The sequence below is a fragment of the Apiospora aurea genome (assembly GCF_038362705.1).
Source record: "Apiospora aurea strain CBS 24483 chromosome Unknown utg000008l_segment0_segment0, whole genome shotgun sequence".
NCBI classification, from domain to species: Eukaryota; Fungi; Ascomycota; class Sordariomycetes; order Amphisphaeriales; family Apiosporaceae; genus Apiospora; species Apiospora aurea.
The window spans coordinates 1,140,392-1,155,407 of record NW_027117395.1 but is presented as its reverse complement, the minus strand read 5'-3'; the positions used below and the strand labels follow the sequence as shown (position 1 = coordinate 1,155,407).

General features: G+C 52.0%; 3 protein-coding genes across 3 annotated transcripts; 2 read left to right on the top strand and 1 right to left on the bottom strand.

The window, feature by feature from the left end:
- Window positions 1-629: 629 nt before the first annotated feature.
- Window positions 630-2,555, top strand: PG986_011848 (uncharacterized protein; the record flags this gene model as incomplete). Its single annotated transcript, XM_066848070.1, has 2 exons — window positions 630-1,103; window positions 1,710-2,555. 2 exons carry the CDS (start codon window positions 630-632, stop codon window positions 2,553-2,555), a joined length of 1,320 nt encoding a protein of 439 aa, XP_066694766.1.
- A 773-nt stretch (window positions 2,556-3,328) lies between these two features.
- On the bottom strand, window positions 3,329-8,069 carry PG986_011847 (ABC-2 type transporter; the record flags this gene model as incomplete). Its single annotated transcript, XM_066848069.1, has 4 exons — window positions 3,329-6,268; window positions 6,326-6,686; window positions 6,743-7,062; window positions 7,122-8,069. The coding sequence occupies 4 exons, from the start codon at window positions 8,067-8,069 to the stop codon at window positions 3,329-3,331; spliced, it is 4,569 nt and encodes a 1,522-aa protein (XP_066694765.1).
- Window positions 8,070-13,839: 5,770 nt separating this feature from the next.
- PG986_011846 (uncharacterized protein) lies at window positions 13,840-14,996 on the top strand (the record flags this gene model as incomplete). The annotated part of the gene is made up of 2 exons (XM_066848068.1): window positions 13,840-13,963; window positions 14,077-14,996. The coding sequence occupies 2 exons, from the start codon at window positions 13,840-13,842 to the stop codon at window positions 14,994-14,996; spliced, it is 1,044 nt and encodes a 347-aa protein (XP_066694764.1).
- Window positions 14,997-15,016: the final 20 nt, after the last annotated feature.

Below are 15,016 nucleotides of genomic sequence, written 5' to 3'. Positions count from 1 at the left end.
AATTGAGCCTGTGATTGTGACTGGGCTCAATTGCAGTGCCGCACATGAAATGAAGCATCGAGGTGAGTTTAGAGTTGTGGAAAAGACGACCCTGAAACGCTGGAGGGCGAGGCAGCAGCAGCTTCATCCAAGGTTCACGTTTGAGTGTTTGCGTTGCCGATAGCTCCGTGTACTTGGGAAAAGGGGCGGCTTCCCCATAAAAGGCAAGTACCGTTTGTTAGCAACGGATCTTCAGCTCAGCGCAAACGCCCCGACATGGGAGCTGAGTGCGCGCCCTGGCTTCAATTTCAGCATCGTCTGGCCAACAAACACCCAATTTACCCAAGTATTCAATCTGGACCTCGCATCGTACCTCGTCCGACGCCAGTATATATTGCGATTTGCGATCAGGTACCTTATTTAAGAATTCCGAAATCCGTCCCGACTCCGTTCCCTGAGGTCAGCAGATACGTTGAGCACATAAGAGCAATGGCAACCACTACTACTTTTCATTTTTTACCGTTATATGAATCGGGTACTAATGGGCCTGGACCTGACAATGCCCTTCCAGCCGGAGATTCCGGATTCCCTTTGGATCGAGCAGTTTGTAGCACCTGATGGCACGGGAACAATGTAACTTGGGCATACCAATGTCGAGGAAGCTCGCAACCACACTACAAACATACGTCGAGGCGGTCGCTGACGCGGAGCAGACCCTGCAGGTTATTGCATTGGAAGTGAGCACGACAGCCTCGGCATTGAGACAGCTGCAAGACCTCGTCGAGGCCGATGCGCTGGCCACACAGGAAAGCAGGACGCCGGTCCTCAATGCCAACGGGACGCGCGAGATCGAATCGCTTGGGCGGAAGTGCAAGACGGTGTACCAGGCCATTGTACATCTACTTGTCAAATCCAACGGCTCAGATGTCGAAGACCACCCGACCAGCTATACCAGCATTGCAGACCTAGAGACTCTCAAGACGAAAACGCGCTTCGGAAAGCTGAAATGGCCTTGGGTAAAAAAGGATCAGCAAGCACCCGGAGGAGTTAAGGTGGCTCAAGATGAAGATTGTATTCCACTTACAGCTCGCGCAGCTTGCTCGCATGACAAGCACCAAGACGCAGTATGTAGTGGTTGACTCGACGATATCCTGAGAAATGGCCAAATTTCCTTGTATAGCTCTTCCGGTGACATATCTCAAGAGCTCCAAGCACTTCTAGAGGCGGCAGAGAGCCTAAAGCGGCGGAGAGACGAGTACCTTCGGGCTCTCATGCCAGAATGGCTTCCAGAAGCGCCATCTCGCCGAGTTAGTTCGATATCCAACAGGCGAGTGTCCGGGGACATTGATGGAGGATCGAGTCGGCAACGGCAGTCGAGATCGCGATCTCCATCAATGAGCATACCTCCGTTGAAGAACTAGAATGGCATATTGGCTGCAGAACTCGGGGCCCCGGAATACACAACAGCCAAATGCAGTCAAAGCAACACCCTTGCAAGCTCAAGAGGAACACCAATAACTACGGAGAGCCCTCCTGTTTCGGTACAGCCGCCACCCAGTCTGAGTCGAACCAAAGGCGCTTTGCTTGAAAGTATTTCATCAGTCCGTCCTCACAATTCAGCAACACAGGTTTTCTCCCAAATATCATTACCAGACGCAGCAGATGAGTGTATATCCTGTCCATTTGAAATGAAAGGAAAGGCCGTCGAGCACAATGCTCATCCATTACAGGACCTCCTTGACGAAGCGATTCAACGGACCGACGAACTTGAGAGGCGGCATAATGACCTTACTACGATGTACATGAAACTGCTGCACCAGTTTCACAACGAAGAGAGTGAGAAGCGAAATCTCCAGGCTAAGTACGACAAGGTCATCGCTGATCTCGGCGATAACGAAGCGACCATGCGAGAGAAAAGGCATATAATCACAGCGCCGAGGCAGAAGATAGAACATTGCAAACAAGATATGGATGGCTCTAAATCAATACCAGCAGGTGTTGCGGCCTGGAGACACTTGAAGCACCGGTGGAAACGGCCCACACTCAGAACCTCGGCAGTGGACACCACACGGGATAGGATGAGGGTTGGCAGTTGTTTATATCCGGACCGGTACCATCATCGACCCGAATATGGATCATCGACGCCACCGCCGCCACCAATCACTGAATTCATGGCTCCAGGGAATACAGAATTGATAAACTCATTTGAAGTTCCAGAAAACTTCGGTTCCACAGGATCGGAAATCGAAATAGAAATACCGAGCGACGAACCAGTTCTCGTACGCAGATTTTCGGAATTCGTGTCAACAGCCAGTGATGATGATGAGGATGCCGATGGTTCTGAGCCAGGTATCGAGTCAGACTCAGTTACAACAAGAAAGGAGTTTCGCACAGGGGGCGATGGCACTGCTACGCAGGCTGAACCCCCCGCGGAGGACGAAGATGGAGAGACCGACACCCTGGGTCTCGGCCGGGAACTCGATACTGCCGATATGGACATTCACGAAATGCTTAGGAAGTACACGAACGCGTTTGCTGCGACTGAGAACAGCTGCATAAGTCAACAGCACGATTAGGGGGTGTGGAGGGGGCCTTTCATATTCAAAAGATTACTGTACAAGCTGGTAGATTTGACATAATGGATACAGAGTGATGGTTTCTTCTGGAAACCCCGGGAACTGCTTATTGTTAACTTGCTTCGCAGGGAACCAGCCAATCGTGGACTGAATGACAGCACGCCGCCGGTGTCTCAAGGGCCCGAGACAGAGACTGAGCGCCGACAAGCACGCCCCCAAGACCAACCCCCACCGACCTAACAACAGCGGTCAACTCTCCCCCACAGTCTTGAACTGGTGGGCTTGACCGTTGGGATGTTCCATGTTGCTGCGATCGGAAGATCGAGACAACGTGCAGATGACGTCCGTCAGACATGGAAAGTCTCACTGTTCGCGTACAGTATGGCACGAGATCTGATACATATCATGAAGTACTTAATCGACGGGGATGTTCAAGGTTGAAGTTTGGATACAGAAATCTATTACGTTTCAGAGGCTTGCGACAATGCTATATACAACGGTCTATTGGCTGAATAGGAGAATGAATATGCCCAAACTCTCTCCAATGACACGAACAGTCAGGGAAATTCCCAATATGCACATCAAATAAGCTTTTTATCAAGTAGCCCGACAAATTTCAGAGCTCGTCCTGTGTGTATATATACTACACATGAGGCACGTAGATCCAAACTTTGTCTGTCCTACAGAGAGGGATATGCAAGGAACAAAAAATATTCAAGGCGAGAAATCAGCCCCTAGTCAGGGCAGAAGGAGGGGGGTGGGGGCTTAACCCGCTAAGTAGCGCTCGTTTCCTTCTCAGCGGATGAAGGCCCGGCTTTTGAAGATGGTGCAGCCACATGCGATGGTGTCGTCTTGAGCGACCTGCCATCAGCCTTGGAGCCCGCCTTCGACGCTCTCGAGTTTGTCTTCTGGAAGTTGTTGCTTCCGAGCTTCTCCTTCTTGGCGCCCTTGGGCACGCGGACGAGCCAGTAGAAGAACAGGGCACCGAAGATGTTGAAGATGATGAAGGCCCAGAGGATGCCGAAGTTGCGCCAGCGGTCGGCGTAGTCGGAACCAATCTGATCAAGGTATATGTTGGTTGATTGGATGGGGCAGAACTTGCATTCGCTTGTTGTGTTACTTTGCAAATAACCACCAGCGCCCTGGATCCACGGTGCCATGTAGGTACCGCAGTCCTGGCCCGCTGGTGCATTAAACTGCAGAAGCTCGTTGTCCGCACAGACGACTTCGGTATTAGCAATGGATACCGAAAGCATGGCGCTGATAAGGTATGTGAAAGGAGACACGCGGTACATGAAGATCCAGAACCGGGGCAGCGTATCGGGCTTGGCGAGGACACCGCAGAAGATCAAACAGAGCATGAAAAGAACGTTGGCCATGTTACCTCCCGATTCAGCCGTCTCGAACATGGCGATGATCATATCGGTAAACGTTGAGGTGAAGAGCATGAAGGCCAGGATGAGTAGGAACATGAGTACACCTCGCTCAGTGATCTGGTCAGCAGCAGCGGCATTTCGATACAAGCCAACCGGATAGTACCAGCAGAAGTACATAATGACAGCCATGAGGGTATTCCAAGGAAGCTCGACAATTATCTGGGCAAGCATAAAGACCTTCCAGCTGTAAACCTTCGAGGGCTGCTCGCGCACCTCGTACAAGTCACGCTGAACAACAAAGTGAGGCATGGTTTGTTGTACCATTTGGCCAAAGACAGTAAGCAATTGGAAGATGGCGAACGTCTGGTTTTGCATGCCCTGTATCGTGTTGGGCGCATTGAAGAAGATGAAACCAACAAATAGTGCGACAAGTGTGTTAAGAAGGGCCTTAGAGTAGATGTAATTTGGTGTACGCCAGTATTGCTGGAAGGCACGATGGGTCGTCTCCTTGAGTTGGACTGGGAAAGACGCGGCAAATTCCCGATATGAAGAGTTGTCCTCGGTAGGCGGTGGTCCATCCGGGGCCTCGTCCTTTAGACGCTGCAGTTCAGCCTGGACATCGGCGTATTCATCGCTGTCGCGCCAGGTCTGGTGCCAATCGACCTCAGTATGGCTTCCGGGAGCAGCACCGATAGCGTCCAACATCCACTCGGCGGGATTGGCATCATGGGGGCAAGCAGGTGCGCCATGTTTCTCGAAATACGAGGTCATGATCGTCGAATTCTCGCCAATGTCGCCGAAGTAAACTGTTTTACCACCCTTGGCAAGAAAAAGGAGCCGGTCGAAGCGTTGGAAAAGCATGGCGGAAGGCTGATGGATAGTGCAAAGAATGGCCTGGCCTGCCTTGGTGAGCTTTTCGAGCAGATCCAAGATAGCCCATGACGTCTGGGAATCGAGACCCGAGGTAGGCTCGTCGACAAACAACAACAGCGGAGGCTTAGCAGCGAGCTCTACACCAATGGTGAGACGCTTTCGCTGCTCGACATTGAGTCCTTCGCCGAGAACACCAACAACAGCATCGGCATACTCTTCCATATCCAGCAGCTTGATAACCTCATCCACATATGCAAGCTTCTCGGCACGAGGTGTCTCATTGGGCTGGCGCATAAGAGCAGAGAAATTCAGGGCCTCGCGAACTGTTGTAGTCGACAAGTGAAGATCTTGTTGCTGAACATAACCCGTCTTGCGCTGGAATGAAGTGTCGCGAAGATGGCCATCAACAAGCATCTCACCGGTGATCACACCCATCTTGATACGGCTGGCTAGGGCGTCTAGCAACGTGGTCTTGCCTGCACCGGAAACGCCCATCAGAGCAGTAAGCGTGCCAGGTTTGACCCATCCATCGACATGGTCGAGAATACGGCGTGTTTCGCTCTTGATCTTGACATCGTAGCACACATTGCTCCAGTGGAAGACACTTGAAGATTCCTGAATCATGGCAGTACTGTCTCTGGCAGTTGCAGTAGCCCTATCATTCGTGGCAGTGGGACCGACGCGCGTCATCCCTTCCTCGTCATCACCCTTCTTCTCCTTGAATTGAGCAGGCTTGTGGCCTCGGCGGAACACAAGAACTTCACCCTTGGACTTCTTGGCAGAAATGAGCTCGGCCGTGACCATGTAAGTGAGAAGGAAGAAGGTGATGAAGCACAGAACAATGCCAAAGTTACGCCATCGGTTGTTCCAATAGTAGCGGAAAGATTTGGCAATGTAGGCATCGCCATCCACGAAGCTCTCACCAGCAACAGCACCCACCGCGTTGCAGACACGGTTTAGGGGTCCGAGGTCAGGGCTCGCGTAAGGACCGATAGGGGCGGGGAGTTGAAGCTTATCATCGCACGTAAATTGGCGACCGTGGAACTCGTTAGCCATGAGAGCTTCAAATGCGTAGGCCAGCGGGTCGAGGTAGTTGATCCATCGACACCAGCCGAGCATATAGTCGGTTTGAATGACGAAACCAGTGAAGATGACCAGGGCGAGGATGAGAATAGCTGCCGGTACCATTGCTTGTGACAATGTTCTTGAGGACGAAGCAATTGTTCGGAAGATCATACTCATCGCAAGCACGACAGAGAAAGATATCAGCAAGAAGAAGAAAAATGCGCCAGCCTCACGCCGAAGATTGGTCATGAAATACAAGATCAAATTGTACACAATAGTGTTCATGATCTTGTAGGGCAAATCGGTAATCATGGAGGCCACGGCTTCCGCAGAAGGATGGTACATTGCGTAACGACTCTGCTTTTCGACAATGGGACGTTGGGCATACAGGGTGAGAATCTACCAATTCGCAGTCAGTCAATAGCACATTTGGATCGGGGATTTTGCAGTACTTACTTCCAGGGCAGAGGCAAAGGCATTGGTGAGACAGGCAAAGAAGAGTAGGGCTCCACGTTGGAAGAAACTGGACGCGACAGGTTGCAAGTTGTAGTAAACGCTGCCGATAATGAGGCCCATGATTGTATTGCCAATCAAAGAGCCTATAGTGATGGATGGATCACCGATCAAACGACGGAAGCCACGCCACAAGCAGAGGTTAACCTGCTGCACGTAGGACAGGGTATATGGCGACTTTGCTCGTTGAACCTTGGCCTGGGCCTGTCTCTTGCTGGCTCGGAATGCCTCGGCGTCGGGTCCGTTCAGGGGGTGCTCGTTCTTGTACTCTTCAATCTCCTTTTGAAGAGCCTCATACTCGGCACTGTTCTTCCAAGCAGTAGCAAATTCCTCGGGTGTACGGGGGCTCTGCCCTCAAACCCAGAACGAATTACTCGCTCTTGAGGACTCGTCATTGAGGTGAGGAAATCAGGGGTTGTTTGTCGCGCGGGGCAATCGAATCCAAGGTTAATGAAGTACTGTCGGGCCAAGTTGGCGCGGCCGAAAAAGATCTGGTAGCCTTCGTACAATACAGCAACTTTATCGAACAGGTCATAGGCACTCTGCGGGGCTTGGTAGATCGAAACGCAAGCGGTGTGCTCGAAGAGTTCGGTCTGCATGCGGAGAGTCCTGCAGAACTCGACTGCATTGGCACTGTCGAGACCTCGAGTACTGTTGTCCCAGCACTGCAGGGGGCGCGGCTGAGAGCAGCTTCTGAGATGGTCACACGCTTTCTCTCGCCTCCGGAGACACCTCTCACGTATTCGTTTCCAACGCGCGTGTTGATGGTATGCGATATGCCGAACATGGCCATGGTCACATCACGCAGATGGTTCGCGTATTTCGTTCTGCTCACTCCAGGGGGGAGCTCACGTGGCGCACGAGCTTGGGCGGCGAAGGTCAGGGTGTCACCAACGGTAAGCATGGGAAAGTGCACATCCACTTCGGCAGTGTAGATAGCCTCACCCCGGTGGTGCGTATGCATCTCTTTTGCCGGAACGCCCTGGTAGTTGAAGTATGCATCCTCGCTGACGTAGATCCCATCAGTTTCGCCAGCAATCGTCTTCAAAAATGTCGAGCAGCCAGAACCCGGAGGGCCCAAAACCACTAGCATCTCTCCCTTGCGAACCACGCCATCGAAGTTTCGCAAAATGTCGATCTTCCGGGGCTTGGCGAGTCCCGCCGCCTTGCGGGCCATACCAACCACCTCGAGCCAGACATTTGCAACGTCCTTCTGGTAATCTGTCGCGGCACCGAAGCCATGGACGTTGAGGTTCTGAAAGCACACACCAGCACTTCGGAAGCCAGCCTTGTCCATATCAACGATGGCCTTCGCCCATGTTCGTGCCTTGAAGTTGGACGAGGCGGGATTCAAGGGAGAATCCTCCTCGACAGCTAAGAAGGGGTTGCCGCCGCCGTGTGCGCCAGTGACGTTGGACTGAGACGTAAAACGGCGTGCAAGACCCTGCACAAGCGACTCACGTCTATGGAGCTCGACTTCCTCGCTGTCGCCGGAGTCGGTGGCCTTCTTGTCGCCATCGGTGACGGAAGTGGCGTTGGTCTTGGTGTCGCTGGCCGCCGCCTCCTCCATAGGGTTGTTAGGGCCCGCCATGCCGTCGCGCGACGTTGTCGTTGTTAGTGGGGCACCGGACGCTTTCGCTGTGCGATCATAGTTTGCGAAAGCCGTACTACTGCCCACGAGGGACATTGCGCGCGGTAGAGGGAAGCCTGTCTGTTGTTTGCCTCACTTTCCTCCCGCGAGTTGTGCACGAATGGGGTTGGGTGAGGTCTCGGCCAATTCCAGGCTGTTGTTATTTTTGGTCGAGATCGAGACAGACACAGCGGGATATGGGACCCTGGACCAAGCTCGTGCCCTCTTGTGTGAGCCGGAGGATTTATTAAATTGGATCGTAAGGAGGTGATCGATGTTTATATTAAGGTTTCGGTTGGCGTAGATCGCAAGAGTCTAGTGACACGAAGATGGAGGGAAGCAGATATGAGTTGCGTCCAGGAACAATTCGATCCAAGGAATGGGAATTATTAAAGTAGTATGCGGTTGGGGAGGGAATGGCGTCGAGGAAGGATGGTCGCGAAGAGGGAAGCCCAACAAAGGGTTCTTCGTTTTCGGGACACTGCCGAGAGGTATGGAACGAAGACGTGAAAGTCAGAATCAAGACCAGAAAAAAGATCCTACAACGGATGCTGACAGGGCCGGGGGCGGGCTGGGGATGGTTTTAGAGGAACTGTAGATTTTGTTTTGCGCCGGTCAATTTCGTTTTCGTATTGGTAGGCCAGATCGGACGGAGTGCTCGAAGGCCCCGATAGCAAACGGCGCCCCTTGACTAAACCTTGGCACTTGGAACCCTTACTCTGGGGTGGGGGAGGGAGCTGTGGATGGCCAGCATAGTAACCTAGCAGCGAGGCAGGACAGGCATTTGGCATGCTGCTGCAGAAACTGGGGACGTGGCAAATCCAAACCACGAGGTACTAACCTAACCCGGGCGGGCAGGCGGGCGAAAAGCTGCAACCGAGCGATGTCACCATAAAAGATCGCAGTGACCCGGTCGACTGGAGCTGGGTCCGAGCCGACGTTCTGGCTGGACAGGCACAAGAAAAAAACCCTTGTCCAATTCTCCGTAACTGGACACCCTCCCGCCCAAGCAGTCCTCCTTTCATCTGCGCAAAGTGACCGAGGCTGGCTTACCTAGCCACACACGTACTGCAACGCGCTTTTGCATTGGGCCGACTCAAAACCAAATCGGAATTGCAGCATCAACTGGCGCCTCTGATCTCGGGTCGACATGGTGCAGCGGCGCCAACAATGTCCCAACGTACACCGAGCCAATAGCTGCGACTTCCGTCAGCCATCGTGTGGGCCGTGACTCAAGTCACGTTTGACAGCAGGTGCGAGATCCAAATTCTTTTTTATCCGCTCAAAAGGCACATGCCCGCACGCATGTATCTACCGACTTAGCATCAACCCACTTTGCTATCCCTTGCGCCATTACATCAAATGCATGTCATCACCGCTGCCCGTTGTCGTATAAGTATGTACAGAATAGAGAACGTAAAAGCGTAACGGGAAGAAACGATATCTTGCAATTCAAAGTGGTACATGACCACGCAACCAGAGACGTCGGGAGGATTGCATTTCCAGGCGTAAGCAGTCAGAAAGTCGATACCCTCGAAATATTGCCACAGAAGCTCCCATAGGGCGAGCTAGCCTACTTAGTGCGCGTTTGAACATGGGATGGGAGAAGCGGCCCCAATCTCATAGGGGTTAGGGGCTTCTAGAATCAAGGGTGCATGTCCACTAGGGAAAGAGAGCTTCCCCCAGCAAAACTTGCAGATAATTGCTGTAATCATGACCACTCGACGCGAAGATCGACGTTGAATCGGTTGTCTCGTTTTCTCTTCGTGATGGCGAGCAGCTTTGATGCCTGCCTGCTTCACTTGTATATACTCATATACACTAGCATGAGTCCATAGTGCTCAGGACGTACATATTTTTGGCAAAGATGGGAGCCATGGCCAGAAACAGCACTGGTGCTTCTGGTGAAACTGTGAAACTATCGTCGCATAGGATCCGTGCCTTCGGGGCGTATGTAAGTCGTACAGCTGCAAGCCAAAGCCTAACTTTAAAAATCAGGGAACCGCCAACGCTGAAGCGATATGTCACAGATCAGGCCAAAGGCTCATCACGTCGCACTTGGCTGAAAAGATCAAGAACAACCTATGCAACAGTTGGCGAACATCACGTCGTATGGATAGTATAGATGGTATGATCAACCAGCTAGCTCTCCTGTCAGAAGCTGAAAGAAATGCCCCGAAGACCGCAAATGCATAGCAACTCAGCTCGGTACTAAGCCCTGGGTCTGGCCCCGGCAAGCCCAACAAGAAAGTGTCGAAATTCCAAAGTGGAATGATTCGAGGGAGCCTTTTTCGATCCGGCAAGCCGACCCACAACTACCCGGGTTTGTGGGCCGCCTGGCCCAATGAGGGAGGAACTGACAGGTTTAGTTCCAGTTGGTCTCGGGCTCCCGGGCTGCTATAACTTCCCGAGCCCGTAGCTTCGAAATCCTGTGGGCGCGTTTGCACGTCTCGTCTCCTTTTCCCGAAACCGCCAATTGGTGTCGGGGCGATAGCAAGCAACTCACTCACCACCTGCGCCTCTAGCAGTTACCTTACGGTGAGCGTTAATACATACTTTTGTCACATTTGGGTTGCCAATGTAGCCCCAGTCTTGCCATGCTACCTGTTGATAGCGATGTACGAATGCGTTTTGCGTAACGCGGTATGCGTATATTGCAGTATGTGCATTTCACGTTATTGCGTAGAAAACAGCGCTTAGGATACCACGTTGGCGATAACCAGTAGTACTTTCCGACGATGACCCTGTGACCCTTTGCTGACCCTTTAACCCCTCGACGATGACTTTCGACGATGATTCGACGATGACCCCGACGGCGAGAGCTGCCTAGTAGGAAGACCGGATAACTAGTAAACCTTGATGTATTGCATTATCGATGCAGTATATACGTAGAAAACGCTTTTTGTATGGCGTTACGCAATATTCCGGGAGTTACCACGATTAATGCAATACGCACATGTATGCGCGTTTTGTACATCGCTACAGTCAGACTCCGTCCTACTAGTATGTCGTCGTGCCCAAAAATGGAGAAAGGGCAAACCAACGTTGAACTATTTGATCGGTAGTGGCGTCTAGACCAATCGTTAGGCAGGTACTCCGCACTCCGTACCTTACCTTAGGTAAGTGCCACCTGTTTTCCTAGGTTAGGGGGACACTGCATTCGTCCCCGCCCCCACCAACCAGCTTGCCGTCCTTGCCAGCCTGCGAACCGAAAAGCAAAGAGTTTGGGCATGTTTAGCCGCACTACAATGAAACCATCACCAATGTTTGGTTTGCCGACTCGAATACGGGGACGATAATTCAGACATACATGACGTCCACACGACTCCGCGACTCAAGCTATTGCCATTCTTGCACGCGCATACGACTGGTTTGTTTTATCTCGTCTGGCTGTACCGCTGCTACTGTCCCGTCGGCCCGGTGGAGATAGAGTTCTGACTACATCCGAATCCTGCCCGCGTATCTATGTTTCCCGCTCGTACGGACGTCAACCAGTCAGCGAGACGTGTAACATGTTATACGGAACGCCACATCTGATTGCTCTTGCGGCGGCGCCAACTGTTTTGTCTCGGTCAGCCACGTACAGATCTGCTTCTCCCACTTCACCGTAACGTTGAAAAACATAAGCCGTGGCTGACGACTGCCTCAATGTAGCAATGCGCCTCAACAACATGTGCACACCTCTTTTGTTACCTCATGGAGGCATTATGTTCATCAACTAACTGTAGGCCTCGAAGAGCGGCTTTCACACGTAAGTTCTTCCCCGTAGAGGGGCCACTGGGTCATTGACCATACAGCCTCTTGCAACATCTGTGGTTTGCCAGACCGCAATTCCGGAGAGGCGGTGAAAAGCCACGCATAGATGTAATGTTGTCCTGTCTGACCTGAAATCCTCAAAACCGGCTCTTCACTGCCGCGTCGTCAAACGTTATACGGCCCGAGCTTCTCACGACAGTTCGGACCGGCAAAGCGAAGCCCCCCTGTCTTTCTAGAGTACGACAGAACCCGCAAAGTGAATCATATTTAGTGCGTAATTGTGTAACATGAAAATATTATGTTTAGAACGGCAAATCTTGACTTGTCAAATGCACATCCAAGCATCCCTAAGTCCGGGTAGGCCCTCGTGTAAAGATGGCTGCTATGTATGCTCCTTCGTTGCCCTATGCCAGTCAGCGGAGATGTTCTGTGTACATTCAGCCATCTATAGACCCTCAACATACAATCTATTCTTTGGTCTTTTTTTTAGTGAGGCCGGTGTGCAACAGATAGCTCTAGGCCATGCGGAACAAGGATACAGCACTATAGTAGCTAGGGCTTCCTCTACAGGCCAAAATCACAGTACGATCTCACATGTAACCAAGATCATGTCTTATTTTATTTATCATCATGTATATTCAGAGAAACTCTTTGCCGTATTTCGCCCCTGACGCTTCAGTGGCTTACTCGGTTTCCAAAAACACAGTGGAAACAAAAGGGGAGGAAGCAAAAGAAAACACCCTAGGATAGCAAAGCCACCTCCCGCATGCAATACCCGGGTAAAGTTTCACTATGGAGCAGGCTGACTATTTGTAGGTATCTTGATTTTGAAAATCCTGGCGCTCGTCTCTTCTCTTTCTATTCAAGAGATAGCTGGTAGTTCTCATCCTTTACCGGTCTCTAAAGATGGTGTTGCGCAACTGTCCTAAGCATAGTATTCCTGTTTACCCCCTGCAAAATTAGAGAGAGAAATGGACCGTCTCTGATTTATGTTGCTTATTTCATGGCTATCTGTACAATAAATGTGCCAACCCCTTTTGTTGAGCACAGGGCCGGCTTAGGTTCAGGTTACCCCCTTTCTCGACTCTTGTATTTATAGTCCTATTACGTGACATGTTTATCACTGTTCTTGGCAAGTTATATTCTTAGCTGAATCAAATGGTTAAGATCATCACACATAACTGAACTGATCACTAACTATGGCAGCTCAGGGTCAGACCCAATCCTGGATTACGGAGGGACGCTTCCGCTTTTTGGCCCTTTCCTGACATAGGACCATTCAGGCTTGAAGGCCTGGTCACCTAGATGGACTTGATTGCTTATTTTGGCACTGCATGATCTCTTGTCTTATCTTTTCAGACGATACACGTGACACATACACCTGTTTTTCTCGCTGGCTACATATTATGACCTAAAATAGGAGTTGACACAACTACTATCCCAGGTCACGTAATCGAATTCTGCTATAGCCTCTACAGTCATGAGGAAAACAGTCAGCGTTGGATAATTGTATCCATCGCCTGAGACCATCATACAACTCATAATCACCAGATCGTATTTACCCATAAATACAATACCCAGATGCGGCCTACATCGTACATTACGAGATCGGAAATCGACATTGGTGCTTTATGACATATTGAATTCCCGATCTGATGTTGCAATGCAGCTTGACCTCGGGCAATTTAACGCTCGAATCATGCAGGCGGAAAACGCGACTATTGCCATTACTGCCTCTTGTTATTGGTGGTGAAATGCTTGTCGATTTGAGGGATCCGTTTATCCTGCCGTCCTGACACCCCGCATAGCTTCCACGCCATCAATACGACCTCAAGGTCGTAGTTGGTATTCATCCGCGAGCCAGTCTCGGTGCCTGATGGAGTTGTACGATTTATCAAGTTAAGCACTTGGTCGAACCTGACAGGAGAAGAGGGGGGAATGCATGACTAGAAGGATATAAGAAGGGAAGTCCTACTGCTATCTACTTGGACCACGGCCCAGTTCATTCAAGAGTTTTTGCCGGCAACTTTACATGGGCCGTCGAGTTCTTCTCGATTCTTCGTGTCTAAGAATGAAGATGGACACCAGATTCCTTGCCGTCCTGGCGACTGGTGCACCGGCCCAGCAAAGCATGTGGGGTCAATGTGGTGGCCAGGGGTGGACAGGGCAGACGACATGTGTGTCCGGCACTGTCTGTACGTACCAGAACGAGTGGTATTCGCAGTGTATAGTAGGTAAGTCTTCAATTACCTCGTGAGCATCGGGTAATCATGGCATTCTTTCGGGGCAATACTGACGCTTCGTACAGGGTCAGTCCAGACTACGTCGGCAAAGCCACCAGCAAGCGCCCCAGCGAGCACAAGCGTACCGCAGCCTCTCACATCAACTGCGACCTCAGCCGCACCAAGCGGCAGCGGCACGTTCTCGTGGGACAAGAATTCCTTCGACATCAACGGCCAGGAGCACCAGATCATTGGCGGCCAGATCGACCCCCAACGCGTGCCGAAGGCCTACTGGGGCCAGCGGTTGCAGATGGCCAAGGCGATGGGGCTGAACACCATCCTGTCTTACGTGTACTGGCAGGACATCGAGAAGTACCCGGGCAAGTTTAACTTCACCGAACGCAACGACCTCGCGGCGTGGTTCCAGGAGATCCAGGACGCCGGCCTCAAAGCCGTGCTGCGGCCGGGTCCTTACGAGTGCGCCGAGCGCGACTGGGGCAACATCCCCGGGTGGGTCTCGCAGCTCTCGGGGGTCAAGATCCGCTCGAACAACCAGCTGTTCCTGAACGCGACGTCTGGGTACATGGCGCAGGTGGGCGCACAAGTCAAGCCGTACCTCGTCACGAACGGGGGCCCCATTCTCATGGTCCAGGTCGAGAACGAGTACGGTTACGCGGGAAACGACAAGAACTACCTCAGGGCGCTGGCCGACATTTCCAAGACGAGCTTCCCGGGCATGAAGCTGTACACGAACGACGGCGCCCCGCTCGACGAGACCGGCCGCCCCGCGCAGATCTACACGGCCTTCCGCAACGCCATCGCGAAGCGCGTCGCGGGCGTGCCCGCCGTGCCGTCCACGCCGCCGCGCATGACGGTGTCGGACTTCGCCCTGACGCCCGTGCTCGGCATGTTCGATGACCTGTCCAGCAGCAGCGCGCGGCGACAAGCTCTGGCTGTTGGTCGAGAACCTGGGGCGCGCCGACAACAGCTTCTCGGACCAGACTAAGGGGATACTGGGTGATGTTA